Raw genomic sequence first — 21421 nt, 5'->3', positions numbered from 1 at the left:
CATATACCTCTCAAAATACCTACATTTTTCAATTCTTCCCACGAACAAATCCATGTCATACTATGGATCTCCATATCTTCATGACGTTGCTACACAATGTTTCAAATTCATAGAATTTGTTTTTTCTTTGAACATGATTCTTAAAGATTTTTTACAGATTTATTCATTTGAAAGATCTAACTGTTTCATCTAGAGGCTTTTACGTAAAGTCTTGGATGTATATTCTGCTTACAATCCCCCAAAAAGTGAGGAAAGGAGGACACAAAATGGGATGGGGGTGAGGGGATGGGGAGGGAGTGAGACGAAGGGGAAAGGTTCATGTGTGAAGGAAGGAGGACACAGAAGGGGATGGGGGTGAGGGGATGGGGAGGGAGTGAGACGAAGGGGAAAGGTTCATGTGTGAGGAAAGGAGGACACAGAAGGGGATGGGGGTGAGGGGATGGGGAGGGAGTGAGACGAAGGGGAAAGGTTCATGTGTGAAGGAAGGAGGACACAGAAGGGGATGGGGGTGAGGGGATGGGGAGGGAGTGAGACGAAGGGGAAAGGTTCATGTGAGAGGAAAGGAGGACACAGAAGGGGATGGGGGTGAGGGGATGGGGAGGGAGTGAGACGAAAGGTTCATGTGAGAGGAAGGAGTGAGGATATTGGCAGCAGGAGGCAAGGAAAAAAGGAGATGAGATACGGATGGGTGGATGACGAGCCGAGGAAAGAGTGAGTGAGTGAGTGAGTATGGTTTTACGCCGCTTTTAGCAATATTCCTGCAATATCACAGTGGGGGACACCAGAAATGGGCTTCACACATTGTACCATGTCAGGAATCGAACCCGGGTCTTCGGCGTGACGAGCGAACGCTTTAACCACTAGGCTACCCGACCGCCCCAGACAAGGAAAGAAAGGAGGTGGGGAGAGGAGGGAAGTGTTAATAGAGCTGATGTCCTCATTACCCTGAAGCACTTACTGGTTCCTAGTTCTGTGATGGCCTTGAGCAGCTTCTTGTCTTCCTCATAGGACCAGTTGCCCAGCCTGATGCTGGGGTCGAGACTGTTCAGCCACCTGCACAAACACACATACAAGGTCTCTGATCACTCATCATGTGTCATCCCTCAAAGACATCGTCGTCATCACACCAGCTGCTTCTGACTTCAAACATATTCTTAAAGGAACCCCTCACTTGTCATAAGCATTGGGTCGACACAATTATTTGCACCTTGTTTAGCATGATGAGTGTTTTCCTCCTGTAATACTTTGAGAAAATTGGCATCAGCAACCTGTTGTTGCTGCATGGAGCATTACCCCCCAGGGTAACTACGTTCAAGTACAAGAATATCAAACACAAGTTGACCACATTGACAGGTTTTCACTGGACATAGTAATGATGATTTATTGAGTCAATATGAACATTGTCCTGCTGAACTTATTATTCCCAGGCAAGAACCACTGACAAACTCAGTCATAGCAGTGTGACTGTAGGATGCCCGTCAGTGAGTGGTTTCGTGGTCAACAACTTTCTGAACAGTATTTCAGAAGGTGTCAGATTACTGTGGGAGGTCAACCCAGGGTGAAGCAGAGCCTACATACTTCCTGCATAGTGCTGACAAACAAGGATCATAATCAGTCCAAGTCTAGGACTAAAACCCAGGATCAGCACATCCTGGTGCCACTATGAGGACACAACTCTGCACTTCAAGGACTGACACCTCAGACAGCTGGGCCCTTCTCACCTACTATGGAAGTCAATACAGCACAGTGCTCTATAAAACATGATTTGGTGAAAACCAAGAGCTTGCACTGCAGGATATACATATTTATTACCAATAGGTATACTGATATTTGGTAACATGTGTAAGAATTCAGATAATACTCTCACTCTCGCTCAGGAAATACAAGAAATCTGTCAGAATGACACATGCTCATATATTAATCTGTGTATATATAGCAGTCATTGAACTCTTAATCACTACTGACCTGTCTCTACACTGTATGGAGCTTCTTCCTGGGACAAATTCAGCCAATCGCATCCAGCTCTGAGTGCCACACATCTTCACAGCCGCAAACAGTTTCTGTTATCAAAGTGATACCAAAGTTATTACTAGCCTACTTCATAACAGCAACAACCAACAGTTGTCTCACATCATCAGCAAGTTTGTGTGGGGTGGGGTGGGGTAGGGTGGGGTGGGGTGTCGTGGGGTGGGGTGCAGTGGGGTGTGGTAGTGTGGAGTGTGGTAAGGTAGTCCGGAGAGTGGAGTGTGAGGTGGAGTTGGAAGGTGTATGGTGGATGGTGTAGGGTGGGATTTTGGAGTTGGGTGGACAGTGTTGGGTCAGGGGTGTGAGAGTGTCAGACAGTGTTGAGTTTGGGGTGGGGGTCAGACAGTGTTGAGTCTGGGGTGGGGTCAGACAGTGTTGAGTCTGGGGTGGGGTCGGACAGTGTTGAGTCAGGGGTGGGGTCAGACAGTGTTGAGTCTGGGGTGGGGTCGGACAGTGTTGAGTCAGGGGTGGGGTCGGACAGTGTTGAGTCTGGCTGGAGGTCGGACAGTGTTGGGTCGGGTGGGGTCTGACAGTGTTGGGTCTGGGGTGGGTGTCGGACAGTGTTGGGTCGGGTGGTGGGGTCGGACAGTGTTGAGTCGGATGGGTGTCGGACAGTGTTGAGTCTGGGGTGGGGTCTGACAGTGTTGAGTCGGGTGGGGTCGGACAGTATTGAGTCTGGGTGGGGGTCAGACAGTGTTGGGTCTGGGGTGGGGTCGGACAGTGTTGGGTCTGGGGTTGGGGTCAGACAGTGTTGGGTCTGGGGTGGGGGTCAGACAGTGTTGGGTCAGGTGGGTGTCTGACAGTGTTGGGTCTGGGGTGGGGTCGGACAGTGTTGGGTCAGGGGTGGGGGTGGGACAGTGTTGGGTCAGGGGTGGGGTCGGACAGTGTTGGGTCAGGTGTGGGGTTGGACAGTGTTGGGTCAGGTGTGGGGTTGGACAGTGTTGGGTCAGGGGTGGGGTCGGACAGTGTTGAGTCTGGGGTGGGGGTCGGACAGTGTTGAGTCCTGGGTGGGGGTCGGACAGTGTTGGGTCAGGGGTGGGGTCGGACACTGTTAGGTCAGGGGTGGGGGTCGGACAGGGTCAGGGGTGGGGGTCGGACAAGGTCAGGGGTGGGGGTCGGAGAGGGTCAGGGGTGGGGGTCTGACAGTGTTGGGTCAGGGGTGGGGGTCGGAGAGGGTCTGGGGTGGGGGTCGGACAGTGTTGGGTCTGGGCTGGGGTCGGACAGTGTTGGGTCGGGTGGGGGTCGGACAGGGTCAGGAGTGGGGGCAAATGGAGGTTGAAAGGGGCCAGGTGCAGTGCTGACTGTCTCCACCTACCACATCCTCCTCTGTGCTCCAGGGCCCCCTCTTCATGTCCGGGTCGATCTGCTGGAAGCGGCTGAAGCAGTGAGTTCCACTCCGGTTCTCCATGTAGCTCGACACTGTTACACACACACAACAATTGTCTAAAACATCGATCTTACACACAATAACACAAAACAACACATTTGTGTAACTGTATTTGGCAAGTGATTAGGTTTAGTTCAGACAGGTGATGATCCCCACTTTCTCACCTTTGGACCACAGCAATCTATGTCCGCTGTGACGAATGTCACTGACGACACCTAGTAGTTTCAGATCTTCCTCATTCTTCCAGGGTCTGAAACAACAGTTATTCCATTCATTTCAACTTGTCCACGAACAATGACAATCTCCTTGATCATGCCAGGTGGGCCTACGTGGCCATGGTACCTCTGCAGTCCTGCACAATATTTATCTTCCAACTCAAGAGGCAGCTAACGGGATTGGGTGGTCAGGCTTGCTGACTTGGTTGATGCATGTCATCGTATCCCTTTTGTGTAGATCGATGCTCATGATGTCAATCACTGGATTGTCTGGTCCAGGCTCAATTATTCACAGACCGCGGTCTTATAGCAGGAATATTGCTGAGTGCGGCGTTAAACAACAAACAAACAAACAGAAACAGTCACAACAGCTGGTAATAGTAATTTAGAACAAAAGTCAAATGTTTTGCAGGTCATAGATGTTTACCGCACTGGTAAAACTCATACGCACAGGTAAAATCTTATTAGAAGCAAATCTGGCATTTGAATGCATGACAAATTGGGGACTAAGGGACATAACTCTGCATGGAAAACACCAGCTCAGACAGACCACTGGGCCAAATATGGACACCTTCAATAGAACTCATAGCTTCACCTACCTGTTAGAATTTTCTGGATTAAGATTCATTTGGTAGTGCTGCAAGCACTGGAAGGCTGTACGCCCCGTCTGAAACAAGAGCATAGCTGATTAGCGTCTCCGTGAGATTATCACCTGCAGGTCGGCAGCGACCTTCTCCCAATGTTTCCCCTTGTTAACCCTACACTGCTGTCTGCACCCACACCCAGATCCATCTCACCTGCAGGTCGGCAGCGACCTTCTCCCAGTGTTTCCCCTTGTTAACCCTACACTGCTGTCTGCACCCACACCCAGATCCATCTCACCTGCAGGTCGGCAGCGACCTTCTCCCAGTGTTTCCCCTTGTTAACCCTACACTGCTGTCTGCACCCATACCCAGATCCATCTCACCTGCAGGTCGGCAGGGACCTTCTCCCAGTGTTTCCCCTTGTTAACCCTACACTGCTATCTGCACCCACACCCAGATCCATCTCACCTGCAGGTCGGCAGCGACCTTCTCCAAGTGTTTCCCCTTGTTAACCCTTCACTGCTGTCTGCACCCACACCCAGGTCGGCAGCGACCTTCTCCCAGTGTTTCCCCTTGTTAACCCTTCACTGCTGTCTGCACCCACACCCAGGTCGGCAGCGACCTTCTCCCAGTGTTTCCCCTTGTTAACCCTTCACTGCTGTCTGCACCCACACCCAGGTCGGCAGCGACCTTCTCCCAGTGTTTCCCCTTGTTAACCCTACACTGCTGTCTGCACCCACACCCAGGTCGGCAGCGACCTTCTCCCAGTGTTTCCCCTTGTTAACCCTTCACTACTGTCTGCACCCACACCCAGGTCAGCAGCAACCTTCTCCCAGTGTTTCCCCTTGTTAACCCTACACTGCTGTCTGCACCCACACCCAGGTCGGCAGCAACCTTCTCCCAGTGTTTCCCCTTGTTAACCCTTCACTGCTGTCTGCACCCACACCCAGGTCCATCTCACCTGCAGGTCGGCAGCGACCTTTTCCCAGTGTTTCCCCTTGTTAACCCTACACTGCTGTCTGCACCCACACCCAGGTCGACAGCGACCTTCTCCCAGTGTTTCCCCTTGTTAACCCTTCACTGCTGTCTGCACCCACACCCAGGTCCATCTCACCTGCAGGTCGGCAGCGACCTTCTCCCAGTGTTTCCCCTTGTAAACCCTTCACTGCTGTCTGCACCCACACCCAGGTCGGCAGCAACCTTCTCCCAGTGTTTCCCCTTGTTAACCCTACACTGCTGTCTGCACCCATACCCAGATCCATCTCACCTGCAGGTCGGCAGCGACCTTCTCCCAGTGTTTCCCCTTGTAAACCCTTCACTGCTGTCTGCACCCACACCCAGGTCGGCAGCAACCTTCTCCCAGTGTTTCCCCTTGTTAACCCTTCACTGCTGTCTGCACCCACACCCAGGTCCATCTCACCTGCAGGTCGGCAGCGACCTTCTCCCAGTGTTTACCCTTGTAAACCCTTCACTGCTGTCTGCACCCACACCCAGGTCGGCAGCAACCTTCTCCCAGTGTTTCCCCTTGTTAACCCTACACTGCTGTCTGCACCCACACCCAGGTCCATCTCACCTGCAGGTCGGCAGCGACCTTCTCCCAGTGTTTACCCTTGTTGACCCTAACAAGTGCCAACAGCTGTTTCTCCTCCTCGGGTTCCCACTTCCCACGGTTCACGTTGGGGCTGAGTACATTGTTCCACATGGTCTGACATTCCTGCCAGGTCTTCCGTCCATCGTACTGGAACACACATCACACATTTCACATACCAACAATCTCATTAAACTCAGATCTTTCACTCTGACACAATAACTCTGTTTGAAGATCCAAATATGGCAGATACACTGGTTTGGAAGCTACACTCACTTGAGTGAGTGAGTGAGTTGTGTTTAACGCCGCTTTTAACAGTATTTCAGTTATATCACGGCATGTCAGCTTAATGTGGGAGGAAAGCCCGAAGTGATGCAGGTCTCAGACGTTTACCACTTCGGTGAAACCCACGAGCCCGGGTATGGTGCTGACAAACCTAGAATCATAATCGGGGCGAACCGGGATTCGAACCCACAATCATAGGTTTCTGGCGGGCCTAAGGGAAGCAACTCTGCACAGCGAATCGCGGCGCCTTAGATGACTGGGCCACCCATGCCCCCACACTCACTTGAACACAGAATGAGAACTTCAATGCTGATTTTCGAATTAGATAGTTCACCTTACGTGAATTGAAGAGAGGTATCGTATTGTAATAAATGATTTAACTTTTATGATGTAGGCGGCTTCACATACAAGGAATAATACTGTGTTTGTGGTAGGAGGCTAGTAAAGGGGTCACGAGTCAGGCTCACTGACTTGGTTGATGCATGTCACCATATCCCAACTGATCGTAGATTGATGCTCATGATATCAATCACTGGATTGTCTGGTCCCGACTTGATTACGTACACATCACCGTCACATTGTTGAATGTTGCTGTGTGCTGTGTTAAACCCCTGTGTTCAACAAACACACAAACAAACGTTTGCACACATACACTCACGCACCCACATCGCTTTTTACATATTCTGGTAGGCTCCACAACATAAGCGATCTCTGGTAACTGATAGTGCACTTCCACTCAAAGACGGACCTGTACCAGCAACAGCAGATTATCTTCCCTTGCACAAAAATGTTGAAATTCTGATGGGCTGAGACCCATTCTATTACATGAATTTTCAACCTATTACGTCCTTTAAGACAGACAACGTATGATGTTGGTAACAACACATTCACAGTCACATATTTGGCTGAAATACTTACCGCAATATTTGATATTTTCATCCAGTCTGTTTTAGTTGTATCGACATTTTTTAGGAGGTCTGATCTGGAAGTTTTTCTGGAATAAATGATAGTATGTTGTAAAGACATCACTACAATGATACACAGAGTGTCAGGGAGCACAGCAGACCCAAACACTTAATGTCAGGGAGCACAACAGTCCCAAACACTTAATATCAGGGAGCACAACAGTCCCAAACACTTAATGTCAGGGAGCACAACAGTTCCAAACACTCAATGTCAGGGAGCACAGCAGTCACAAACACTTAATGTCAGGGAGCACAACAGTCACAAACACTTAATGTCAGGGAGCACAACAGTCACAAACACTCAATGTCAGGGAGCACAGAAGACCCAAACACTTAATGTCAGGGAGCACAACAGTCCCAAACACTTAATATCAGGGAGCACAACAGTCCCAAACACTTAATGTCAGGGAGCACAACAGACCCAAACACTTAATGTCAGGGAGCACAGCAGTCACAAACACTTAATGTCAGGGAGCACAACAGTCACAAACACTTAATGTCAGGGAGCACAACAGTCCCAAACACTTAATGTCAGGGAGCACAACAGTCACAAACACTTAATGTCAGGGAGCACAACAGTTCCAAACACTTAATGTCAGGGATCACAACAGTCCCAAACACTTAATGTCAGGGAGCACAGCAGTCACAAACACTTAATGTCAGGGAGCACAACAGTCCCAAACACTTAATGTCAGGGAGCACAACAGTTCCAAACACTTAATGTCAGGGAGCACAGCAGTCACAAACACTTTATGTCAGGGAGCACAACAGTCACAAACACTCGATGTAAGGGAGCACAGCAGTCACAAACACTCAATGTCAGGGAGCACAGCAGTCCCAAACACTTAATGTCAGGGAGCACAACAGTTCCAAACACTTAATGTCAGGGAGCACAACACCACAAACACTTAATGTCAGGGAGCACAACAGTTCCAAACACTCAATGTCAGGGAGCACAGCAGTCACAAACACTCAATGTCAGGGAGCACAACAGTTCCAAACACTCAATGTCAGGGAGCACAGCAGTCCCAAACACTTAATGTCAGGGAGCACAGCACCCACAAACACTTAATGTCAGGGAGCACAACAGTTCCAAACACTTAATGTCAGGGAGCACAACAGTCCCAAACACTCAATGTCAGGGAGCACAGCAGTCACAAACACTCAATGTCAGGGAGCACAACAGTCCCAAACACTTAATGTCAGGGAGCACAGCAGTCACAAACACTCAATGTCAGGGAGCACAACAGTCCCAAACACTTAATGTCAGGGAGCACAGCAGTCACAAACACTCAATGTCAGGGAGCACAGCGGTCACAAACAATGTCAGGGAGCACAGCAGTCACAAACACTTAATGTCAGGGAGCACAGCAGTCACAAACACTTAATGTCAGGGAGCACAACAGTTCCAAACACTTAATGTCAGGGAGCACAACAGTCCCAAACACTTAATGTCAGGGAGCACAGCAGTCACAAACACTCAATGTCAGGGAGCACAGCAGTCACAAACACTTAATGTCAGGGAGCACAGCAGTCACAAACACTTAATGTCAGGGAGCACAGCAGTCACAAACACTTAATGTCAGGGAGCACAGCAGTCACAAACACTCAATGTCAGGGAGCACAACAGTCCCAAACACTTAATGTCAGGGAGCACAACAGCCACAAACACTTAATGTCAGGGAGCACAGCAGTCCCAAACACTTAATGTCAGGGAGCACAACAGACCCAAACACTTAATGTCAGGGAGCACAACAGTCCCAAACACTTAATGTCAGGGAGCACAACAGACCCAAACACTTAATGTCAGGGAGCACAGCAGTCCCAAACACTTAATGTCAGGGAGCACAGCAGTCCCAAACACTTAATGTCAGGGAGCACAACAGTCACAAACACTTAATGTCAGGGAGCACAACAGTTCCAAACACTTAATGTCAGGGAGCACAGCAGTCCCAAACACTTAATGTCAGGGAGCACAGCAGTCACAAACACTTAATGTCAGGGAGCACAACAGTCCCAAACACTTAATGTCAGGGAGCACAACAGTTCCAAACACTTAATGTCAGGGAGCACAGCAGTCACAAACACTTAATGTCAGGGAGCCCAACAGTCACAAACACTCAATGTCAGGGAGCACAGCAGTCACAAACACTCAATGTCAGGGAGCACAGCAGTCCCAAACACTTAATGTCAGGGAGCACAACAGTTCCAAACACTTAATGTCAGGGAGCACAACACCACAAACACTTAATGTCAGGGAGCACAACAGTCACAAACACTTAATGTCAGGGAGCACAGCAGTCCCAAACACTTAATGTCAGGGAGCACAGCAGTCCCAAACACTTAATGTCAGGGAGCACAACAGTCCCAAACACTTAATGTCAGGGAGCACAACAGACCCAAACACTTAATGTCAGGGAGCACAGCAGTCACAAACACTTAATGTCAGGGAGCACAGCAGTCCCAAACACTTAATGTCAGGGAGCACAGCAGTCACAAACACTTAATGTCAGGGAGCACAACAGTCACAAACACTTAATGTCAGGGAGAACAACAGACCCAAACACTTAATGTCAGGGAGCACAGCAGTCACAAACACTTAATGTCAGGGAGCACAACAGTCACAAACACTTAATGTCAGGGAGAACAACAGACCCAAACACTTAATGTCAGGGAGCACAGCAGTCACAAACACTTAATGTCAGGGAGCACAACAGTCACAAACACTTAATGTCAGGGAGAACAACAGACCCAAACACTTAATGTCAGGGAGCACAGCAGCCACAAACACTTAATATTAGGGACATGTTCAAACATTTGTCAGAAAAAAACATAATTCCTTATGTTCACGTTATTCATCTGACCCGGGAATAACTATTCACAAATGAGCACTGCCAATTTGTGTGCCATCACTGTTATGAAATTGAGTTTAGAGAAAAAGCAGTGAACTCAATGTACTCCAATCCGATGCTGCATCTCAAACTGTACGAGTCCTTGTGCAGAACATGCAGGATTCACTTAACATCAGCATCTCTGGCAGGAAAGATGATGTTTGGTGTAAGAGCCAAATCTGGCCCTGAATCCATGAGCAGTTTGATCCCCAGCTAGCTGAGATTTCAATGTAATTGTTTACGACAAACGCTAACCGTCAAAGGGAGATAACTCTAAATACCGGAAGTGATAACAAATGAACTCATTGTCAGTGTGGGGAAATTCTAAGATTGCTAAGTAACTGATACGTAATGGGAAGTGATCGAATATCGGTACATGTTGCCAGGATATCTAGTTAGGTTGTCAGCATAAAACAGAGATTGTAGTGACAAAAGGTTTGAGCCTGGGAATTGAATCAACAAGTCGAGCTGTGTTACGATCCTTCATAATGCACACAGTGCCTGAACATCGCGGCTGGTGACCCACCTCTTCTGTACCATGTCCTCCTCAATGGCGCGAATGCGGGCCCTGATGGCTGCAGCGTCCTTCCCACTGCATCTCTCCAGCTTGTCCTGCTCCAGCTCCTGTCTACACAACACCAACAGCAACGTCAGTCACAGCACCAGCAATGTCAGTCACAGCACCTACACTCACACCAGCAACGTCAGTCACAGTACCAGCAACGTCAGTCACAGCACCATCACTCACACCAACAGCAACGTTGGTCACAGCAACATCAGTCACAGCACCAGCAATGTCAGTCACAGCACCATCACTCACACCAACAGCACCATCACTCACACCAACAGCACCATCAGCCAGAGCACCATCACTCACACCAACAGCAACATCAGTCACAGCACCATCACTCACACCAACAGCAACGTCAGCCACAGCACCATCACTCACACCAACAGCAACGTCAGTCACAGCACCATCACTCACACCAACAGCAACGTCAGTCACAGCACCAGCAATGTCAGTCACAGCACCATCACTCACACCAACAGCAACGTCAATCACAGCACCAGCAATGTCAGTCACAGCACCATCACTCACACCAACAGCAACGTCAGTCACAGCACCATCACTCACACCTACAGCAACATCAGTCACAGCACCAGCAACGTCAGTCACAACACCATCATTCACACCAAAAGCAACTTCAGCCACAGCACCAGCAATGTCAGTCACAGCACCATCACTCACACCAACAACGTCAGTCACAAGAGTATGACATACAATCAACAAAACAAACCACCAAAACCTTCTTTGTCTGCTCTTACAAGTAACGGACACAGAATCTACTCTTCCCTAGAAACATCCTGATCCCCTCCATCTCTGTGTTACCATGGTTACACTCACTTACCTCATCAAAAGAGGTTGCAGCAGCTGTTGGAGGGCATCCTCAGCAATGGCTTCATACAACTTCTTCCTGTCCCGATTCAGCCCTGAACACATTCCACCCAATGGAAATTAAATCAAGTGGGAAACGCTGGTGAGAAAAGCAACCACTATTGAATCCAACGACTACCTGTAACACCTTCTACCATAACATGGCCTTCTTTCTTGGTGTTGAGGTGTGCTGCTTCAGGGATTGAGCGAGTGAGTTGGGATCTTATTCTGTTTTCAACCTACCGTATTCGACGTAATAAGCGCCAAGGGCGCTCTCAAAATTAGAAATAGGGGGCTCTTTTTAGAATATTAGGTTGGTGAAAAAAACAGAGTTGAAAGATAAATTTCGTGGTTTATACATGTGACAGCCTGAAATGTTCATGTAGGACAGATATATTTTTCCAGAATTTAATTGCCCATAATTAAGGGTGCATATAACACACAAGTGTGTATTATACGCGAATAAATAAGTCTTGTGTACATTGATCAATCGGAAGGGGTGCTAATGGGGATTGTTCACAAGCCAATATATCAGCAAATATCGCCATGGGTGCTTATTAGAGCGGGCGCTTATTACATCGAATACGGTATTCCAGTCACATTATGGCAGAACACCAAATTTGTGCTTCACACATACTCATGGGAGCAATCGAAAACCTTGATCATTGACATGAAGAATCAAAGCATCAACCACTACGCTCCCCCATCGCACATGCTGAGTAAGAAGATAGTGTTTTTGAATATTAAACCTAGGAGTACTCCCATTAACATTATCACACATTCTAGGCTTGGAGTCAACAATTGCTTTACCTTGGTGACACATTCATTGTATGATATTCAGTAACTGGCATAACTGTACATGCTCACCCTCCATTATCCAGTGTACTGTATGTCTGTTCTAATATGACTATGGGTGAATGAGTTAAAATTAACGTCGCATCAGTACTTACTGAAGGTGCGGTGAGGTGAAATGGGGTTAAACGTCGCGTCCAAGATTATTGCACTTACATAGCGATGTGCATGCACGTGTATGCATGTGGCTGCTTGTACTTGTCCGGACTGATGCCGATTTATAGTGCTAGCTCACTGAGATACTATGCCACAGTTTAACATGAATACCCAACTCAGACACAGTATACTGACTCTGAGCCGACCAGTCCTTGTTTTAGCCCCTTATTGCTGAGCGCCAGACAGGGTAACAACAAGTACCATCTTTTAACATCTTTTGGTATGACGCGGTCGGGGATTGAACCCAGGACCTTCCACTCTCCGGGCGGATGCTCTACCACTAGACCACGGAGGCGGTCACGTCGCATCAGCATTATTTTAGCCATTTAGGGCCCATTCTAATATAACAGATACCCAGGACCAATTCACCATCAAAGCTTCTTTTGGACATCAGCATCTCCATCTCTCATAACTTGGCACCAGATTCCTCTTACACATGAATGTAATCTGATTAGTCAGCTATTTTTGATGATGTTTAGACTATGGTTGACACAAAGCGATGGTGGTGAATGGGTGCAGGGTATTTATCCCAACAGAAGGGAGATAATACACCCTGGATATTGGAGGATGAGCTGGGAGCGTTGGACTTACAGTCTCGGTCCGGTGGAATATCCTGCTTGTGCTCCTTCATCAGTTGTTTCATTTGAACATCTTCATTTGGAGGGGCGCCCTAGGAATGGGATTTGGGGTAGATAATTTACTTGGATCATCATAACGATTATCATCATCATCATCATTGGTGCTGAATGAATGATGCAAATTTCACTACCCTAATAAGTCTAGCTACATACAATAATTTCCATCACATTTTAGGTCTAATCCTGCTCATGATGTCGCCAACTCGAAAAGGAGTCGTCATACAGAGTTGTCTCCCATTAAATAACTGATGATATTTTGGTTGGTTGGTTTGTTGTTTTACGCCGCACTCAGCAATATTACAGCTATATGACGGCGGTTTGTAAATAATCAAGTCTGGACTAGACAATCCAGTGATTCATATCATGAGCATCGATCCACACAATTGGGAGAGATGACATGCATCAACCTTTTACGACAAGCATAGTCGCCTTTTACGGCAAACATGGGTTGCTGAAGACCTATTCTACCCCAGATCTTCAGGGTCAACTAATTAGGACAACAACAAAATTCCAAAACTTATAGATAGAAGTAAAAACTACGATAAGTTACGTTGACAATTATTTGATTAACATTATTAAAGTTTGAAGGCCTTACCCCTCCAGCCGGGTCTTTGATGTAGGGCATGGAGAAGTGCTTGTACAGAACCTTAGACTGGGCAGAGTTCAGATTCTTCTCTCGCTGGCAAACCACATCCTTCTCAAAGTGTTGCTGTAACAAAATTTCAATTGCATCAGTTGCTTCTTTTAGCCCCTGGGAATCTGATGACCGTATTCGACGTAATAAGCGCCCCGCTCTAATAAGCACCCATTGCGATATTTGCTAATATATTTGCTAGTGAACAATCCTAATTAGCACCCCTTCCGAATGATCAATGTACACAAGACTTATTGATTCGTGTATAATACTCACTCGTGTGTTATATCCACCGTTAATTGTGGGCAATTAAATTCTGGAAATTATATCTGTCGTGTATGATACGTACATACTTTTCTTTTGTATCATTTCAGGCTGTCAGCATAAACTACTGTACGAAATTTACAATTTTTCAACTCTGTTTTTGTTCTCACCAAAATTATATTCTAATAAGAGCCCACTATTTCCAATTTTGAGAGCACCCCGGGTGTTTAATACGTCGAATACGGTAGATGATCCCCAGCAGCCCCTTCTTGTCCGAAGGTGGGGCCTGTCGCTACACATCCACAGTAAATGTCACAAGAGTTCACATCCACATTCACAGTAAATGTCACAAGAGTTCACATCCACATTCACAGTAAATGTCACAAGAGATCACATCCACATTCACAGTAAATGTCACAAGAGTTCATATCCACATTCACAGTAAATGTCACAAGAGTTCACATCCACATCCATAGCAAATGTCACAAGAGTTCACATCCACATTCACAGTAAATGTCACAAGAGTTCACATCCACATCCACAGCAAATGTCACAAGAGTTCACATCCACATTCACAGTAAATGTCACAAGAGTTCACATCCACATCCACAGCAAATGTCACAAGAGTTCACATCCACATTCACAGTAAATGTCACAAGAGTTCACATCCACATTCACAGTAAATGTCACAAGAGTTCACATCAACATTTCATAGCAAATGTCACAAGAGTTCACATCCACATTCACAGTAAATGTCACAAGAGTTCACATCCACATTCATAGCAAATGTCACAAGAGTTCACATCCACATTCACAGCAAATGTCACAAGAGTTCACATCCACATTCACAGTAAATGTGACAAGAGTATACATAAGACAAACATAACTCCAAATAGCTCAGAATTTCAAAATCAAAATAAGAATCGTCATCCCTCAACTGTGTCTGTTAAATAAGTAAGACTTACAATAGTGAGTTAGACCTCAAGTGAAATTCTATTCATCAGTGAATACAGAAAACTGATACTGGACAAAGACTATAGTAATAGAAACACTTGTGGACTAGTAACTTTTTTTAAAAATAGTCCGTGGGTCAACATGGTCAAGAACTGAAATCAATTCAAACTCTAGAAACAGTATCATTTCGATCATGTTTTGATGTAACCATGGAAAGCATGCTACCTGTTTCTGTCTGTTTTCCTCCAGTGAAGCCTCTGTCTGGCGGAGAACGTCCACAATCACTTCCTGGTAAGCTCGGTTCAGCGCAAGGCAGGACTCCACAGACACGGGCAGCTCCGCGGACTCCGCATCACCAACATTTATCTCCTGCTCAAAATCTGTCACTTCCGATATCTGCAATCAGTGATGTGAGTCATTAAGTTGTGCAGGAAACATTTCGTATCTACTAATGAGCGAGTGAGTAAACTGGGTTTTACAACGCTTTGAACTAGGGGTGAAACGATGCAGCAAAGTCACGATACGATACAGATCTAGATACGTGGGTAACGATACGATATGGATCTTGATACATAGGTAACGATATGATACAGATCTTGATACATAGGTAACGATACGATACGGATCTTGATACATAGGTAACGATATGATACAGATCTTGATACATAGGTAACAATACGATACGGATCTTGATACATAGGTAACGATACGATACGGGTCTTGATACATAGGTAACGATACGATACGGGTCTTGATACAAAGGTAACGATACGATACGGATCTTGATACAGAGGTAACAATACGATACGGATCTTGATACATAGGTAACGATACAATACAGATCTTGATACATTGGTAACGATACGATACAGATTTTGATACATGGGTAACGATACGATATGTGTCTTGATACATAGGTAACGATACGATACGGATCTTGATACATAGGTAAAGATACAATACGGATCTTGATACATAGGTAAAGATATGTTACATATCGCGATACACATATTTACATCAAATTGCATGGAAACTTCTTGACTATATATATTTCAGAGCATGTTTTAAAGGAAAAGCTAGCTGTAGACACGTTTCAAGTGGGGTTTTTTTGTAGTGAACTTGATATGCTAATTACAACACATTTTCTGTTATTTGACTGACAAAATTGCTGGGGTCATCATAGTCATTAAAACAATAAATAGTTTCACATTATTGCACTGGATGCTACAATGCTAAAATATGAAAGTTGTTTTTTCTTAACAAGCCCTTTGTTGAAATCGATACATCCTTGTTGACTAAGTCCCTGTTCTTCTGACATCAACTAAGCAAATAAAACTTTTAAAATATTTTTAAAAAGTCAACAAATCGGCATTCTCAGATTCTTCACGTACCTCAGTGCCATCGAAATGACTTGCAGATGATTCAGCAAAGCTGGAATGGGTTCGAGCATCTGCAGCACAACGTTATGTAAGTCAGTTCTTGTCCTAGGAAAGTCATGGTTGTCTCACCCAGCCCATCTTCCCCAGGCAAGGGAGTTAACTAACTTTAAAAGTCAAGTTTCCACCCTTGCCAAACCAGGCTGGAATTATGGAGTTACATTTTGGCTGGACTAACGAGTCTATGCATAGTCCAATCAAAATCGAAATCCAGTTTGTAAAGTGTCATTCAGACTTCTGACGATTGCAGGATTTGCAAAGGATTTGCACCGATAACTCAGCATCAGCAGATATTTTCCAAATCTTTTCATGTTTATAATCAAGGTGCTCACGTGATTTGAAGCACTTTGCGATGTAAGACCCGTTTTATCACAATATAGATCTTGATTATCGATCAGATCGTCTTTACTGGCCGCCGCCATTTTTTTTGAAGCAAATGCAAGTGATACGAGTGTTACAACTTGTAACAACTACTGGTGGTGTTCAGTTCGGCAAGGGTTCAAACTGGACTTTTATCGTCAGCTAACTCCCTTGCCTCAGGAAGATGCGCCCAACCAGTTCACTATTTTTCTCTGTTATCTTTATGTGCAAGTAGTCATTTTAAGCATCACTGGAGTTGCATCCATATCACATGAATTATCAATTATGAAGGACAACAAGTCATTTGTGTTTGTGATAGAGTGGAGAAAAGGATTTACTGCAATTGTTTAACAACATTCAAATCATATTATGAAACAGAATGGTCTTCACACACAGTGACAATTGCAATCTCAATAAAATCAGATCTTAGTTCTCCTTACCAATAAACATGATAAACATCGATTTGAAGACATCCCTTCACAGGGCACGACCTTTCACCAACTTTGACCAACCAGTGAAATGACTAACAAGAAGTCGAAATTAGCCAATCAGAAGGCAGCTTTCTCGAGCTTTGTGGCACTTGTTTCAAACTGGTGACTTCTAATCCAGACTACACTTTGAAAAATATTGTGACAAATTTCTCGAATAAAAATTTGAAAACTGAACAAAAGAACATTCTGGAATAGAATAGATAGCCGAGGTTGTATGGCAGGCTATATAAAGTCTCTTCCGTTCAAATGTTTATCCCCTTGAAGAAAGACAGATGATGATTTTGACAGAGTACAGCCCATAACTGTTGTTTGGAATAACTTGTTTTAACCTTTTGAAGGTTGCATGATTAGAAAACACCTTCTTCCCGAGGCAAGGGAGTTAACTGACCATAAAACCACCCTTGCCGAACTAGGCTGGATTTTCAAGGCTCCACCAGTGGCTATTACGAGTTATGTCCCTTCTACGTTCCTCCTATTGACCAATCAGCATGGTCAGATTACATGTCTCATATCACTTGCATTTGCTTCAAACAAAACGGCAATAATCAAGATCTGTATTGGAATAAAACGGGTCTTACCCCGCGAAGTGCATCAAATCACGTCATGTGTACCTTGATTAAAAACATGCAAGAATTTGCAAAATACCTGACTCCCTGATGGCGGTACACATGCTTTGCAAATCCTGCAGTCGACCGAAATCTCCAAAATCCATGTATTTTACAAACCGGATGTCTTGTTGATTACGCGATATTTTTGGACTAAGCATAGCCTCGTTTGTCCAACAAGAATTTAAGTCCATAATTGCAGCCAAGTTACAGTCAGTTAACTCCCTTGCCTTGGGAGCATGAGAAAACACATACTGAATGTCATTTTCCTGATCTAAAACCTACGCTCTGACACGTCGGAAGAAAGATGTTAAGACATGACACATAATGTGAAGTCTTCAGACATTTCTTTGGCGGTAGCGAGAACTAAGATCTATTTTATTGAGATTGTGATGTTTGTAACCATGGTAACACTTGATGAATCTAACCTGTGTCAGCATCAAGGTGAGTGAATTTGTTAACCACTAGGTTACCTCACCAACCTTCAAATGGTTAATGTTTTACTTACAATAAAACGAGCTGTCTGTAAATTGAATTATTTTCCTTCACTTTTGTTTTATTCACATGACATGTCTGTACAATGTACACAAAAGATTTTGAGCTCACAGCTAAAATCCCAGCAAACAAACGTAACTGATTCTTATAGACAGTTCATGCATATAATTCTTTTTGGTACTTTTTGATAAACAGATATAGCCTTATGTTTACATGCACTGTGCCCAAACAATCGATACAATACGATGGATTTCTCTCCCTTGTCAAACTGAGTGCGAGGCTTGGCTTTCACTCGCCATGACTAATGAATGAACTTTTATCAGTACCATATGCATAATTAGATAAAATAATGACACCTGATATAGATAACACAAATAATCATAAAGGTTCTCTCCCTGGTCAAGCTGAGACAAACTGAGTGTGAGGCCCGGCTTTAACTCGCCGTGACTAATGAATGAACTTTTATCAGTACAATATGCATAATTAGATAAAATAATGACACCTGATGTAGAGAACACAAATAGGCCTAATCATAAAGGTTAGTGAGTGCATTTTGTTCTGTTTTGCATACATGACAAGTATACTCGGACCCCATGGTACCGCGGCATTCATCGTATCGCGGCATTTGTGATTTCCGATAGTTCACGCGGGACACGCCTCTAAGCGACTGTCTATTAATGCAAATCGGTAACTAGGAAGTGCTCACTTCGTAAACAATTTCAATTTCCTCGGAATGTTCCGTCTGCTGAAAGTAAGGAGTTATTAATCCGTTGATACATATTTCTGGCATCTGTTGTAATATTGCCTTACCCCCATCTATCAATGGCCAACGATATAACCCGCAGTTCCCCAAGAAAACTTTCTCTATCGACCTGAACTAGATCATCTGCATATTCATGGCGACTAATGAGGTAACGGAAGTTACGTAGTCCGCACATTTTTTCCCCGCTCTGTGCCCAGAATCTATTGGGATATCATAAGGGCCATAATGCCAAACTTAGAAATACGTTCTTCACTAGTAATCAAAACATAAATACATACTTTGGGCATACTAGGAGTGCTTTTTATATATTTATTGTTGACTTTTAACATTTTTCCATTTTGTGACAAATTATTGTCATCCAATATTTTTTAGACAATCTTAAAATATCATTTCTGATATTTTGTTGTTGACTTATAAAAATAATTTTCCCTTACTTTTCGGTAAAAATGCATTGAATACCTATTGCTGATAACACATTTAGAATTTTACTTGTGCTGTCTTTGCACTTGTCTGGACAAATCACTGATGTCTGGCATGATCATACCCAGTGGTTAGTAGAATTATGTCCTCTTTTTGTCCAATTCGGACCTCCATACACAACTTTTCCCTGTACCGTGTTACGATGGAGTTCTCTCCCTTGTCAAACAGAGCGCGAGGCCCGGCTTTTACTCGGAGCTACTAATGTAAATAATGAACTTTTATCAGTAAAATATGCATTGTTTGATAACATGAATGATATCTGAAACAGAGAACACGAATAATCATAAAGGTTAGTGAGTGCATTTTGTTCCGTTTAGTGTACATGACAAGTACCGCGATACCCCGAGGTTGCAGGCTAACATGTTTTACATTACATGTTTAATATAATGATACTTTTCCTTAACTTGACAATGTTAACAAGCTACCCGCCCAGTCCTCATACACATACTGAAACTAAAAATACATATGGACACTTTAGTTCGTTATTTTACACCACAGTCAGCGATATTCCTGCACTGACTCACACCCCTCGTATCAACTGTCAAGGGTATCATCATAAAAAATAGATAGATATTATAAAATAAGTGCATTAATTCTTCGATAAGTCATAAAGATAGGATCCGGCAAAGAACATTCTACCCTCAATATATTTCATGACATTGCGATAACATGGTGCGGACGTACCGTCATCAGTTACGGTCAAAGCGGACGGATTCCTTTCAGAACTTCCTAAGTCGATTTCCAGGCAGGAATCGTCGCTGCTGTCGTACTCGCTGTAGCTATCCTCGTATAGAGTGTCTTGGATTTTTTGAATGTCGTTTTGTAATTTCAAGCGTTCGTTTTCAACATCTTGACTCGTGTGGGGTTCCATTTTAGGTTGACAGTTGAACTGGAACAAATAATTCAATTGTTAAAAAAGTCAAAATTTCCCCGGTTCCATGCACGGCGCCATTTTGTTGCATCGTGTAGTATTTTCCTGTCAGCGTATAATTTGTCACTGAAAAAGAGTAAAATAACTTAGTTGATATCTACTTCTAATGTCAATAATTATTTTGAAAAATACTTTTTTTAAATCATTGTATGATATGTTTTAAAATATAACATCTATTCCACAATAATGGATATAGGAAAAGAATACTTGTTTTTATTTGTAGATAGTGTTAAAAAGTAGTATGACGACAATGGAATAGCTCAAAAGAAGGGGTGACAGGTATATTGAGACTCGAATCATATGGGGGTTGGGGACAGTTTTGCACAAACACTCTATCACTAGTGAAAGAGATCCCACTAATTAACTGAACAAATTACAGACGAATCCAAGCTCTGTCATTTGATAAGACGAATGCAACTATATCCTCGCCGGTCTCGTGACTTCAGCTTGAACTACACGCGCGAGGGTCACTTCCGGTGCCAGTACACGAGTGAACAGATTAGTGGCACTGGACAGGTTATTCACGCACGCATAGTGTTTGTTTTGCAACTTCTGAAGGTAATCTATGTATTTGTTTAAGTTTTGAACAGAAAACGAGTTGATATTAATTTATATTATGCTTTCAGTGAAAACTGCCGCCTATCTCACAGCTTACATGAGCCCAGTGTTATATGCATATTGATTTTTGACGCAGTTCGCATAACCAGCTGATTACACGTTATGTCAGCTTACCCTTCTTCTTATCAAAGCAACATCAATGTAAGGATCTTTGTGCATGTCTGAGCCAATATTTTTTTGAAGTTTGCAACTGAATGCAGATTCTTGACAGTACAACTGTGCAGAGGATTTACATGTATGCATATATGGTTTAATGGCATTTTGTCATCAATCAAAGGGTCACTAGGCTCAAGCTTCTACGCTGCTGTCTAAACACAACCGTGAGTTGATTTGCTGGCAAACTTAACTAAGAGTTACAAGAGTCTGGGC

At 44.5% G+C, this 21421-nt stretch overlaps 2 protein-coding genes across 2 annotated transcripts in view; one reads left to right on the top strand and one right to left on the bottom strand.

The window, feature by feature from the left end:
- The window catches only part of LOC139477049 (uncharacterized), a 32259-nt gene extending 11806 nt beyond the window's left edge, over positions 1-20453 (bottom strand). Inside the window, exons 1-14 of the mRNA XM_071259612.1 lie at positions 20188-20453; positions 16265-16323; positions 15099-15269; positions 13617-13730; positions 12975-13053; positions 11350-11431; positions 10467-10568; positions 7003-7078; positions 5785-5949; positions 4227-4294; positions 3577-3662; positions 3341-3444; positions 1966-2060; positions 959-1053 (exon numbers count right to left, since the gene is read on the bottom strand). Coding sequence (XP_071115713.1) covers positions 959-1053; positions 1966-2060; positions 3341-3444; positions 3577-3662; positions 4227-4294; positions 5785-5949; positions 7003-7078; positions 10467-10568; positions 11350-11431; positions 12975-13053; positions 13617-13730; positions 15099-15269; positions 16265-16323; positions 20188-20374 — 1483 coding nt within the window. The 5' untranslated portion in view covers positions 20375-20453. The remainder of the gene's footprint in view (positions 1-958; positions 1054-1965; positions 2061-3340; positions 3445-3576; positions 3663-4226; positions 4295-5784; positions 5950-7002; positions 7079-10466; positions 10569-11349; positions 11432-12974; positions 13054-13616; positions 13731-15098; positions 15270-16264; positions 16324-20187) is intronic.
- Positions 20454-20905: 452 nt separating this feature from the next.
- LOC139476987 (hamartin-like) overlaps positions 20906-21421 on the top strand; it is a 29036-nt gene continuing 28520 nt past the window's right edge. The window contains exon 1 of the mRNA XM_071259538.1: positions 20906-20992. The gene's annotated coding sequence lies outside the window, so the exon portion shown is untranslated. The remainder of the gene's footprint in view (positions 20993-21421) is intronic.

This window comes from Haliotis cracherodii, unplaced genomic scaffold (genome assembly GCF_022045235.1).
Source record: "Haliotis cracherodii isolate W230 unplaced genomic scaffold, xgHalCrac1.p SCAF_30, whole genome shotgun sequence".
Taxonomy (NCBI): Eukaryota; Metazoa; Mollusca; class Gastropoda; order Lepetellida; family Haliotidae; genus Haliotis; species Haliotis cracherodii.
Note: the sequence above shows the minus strand (reverse complement) of the source record. Positions and strands in the feature narration are given on the sequence as shown.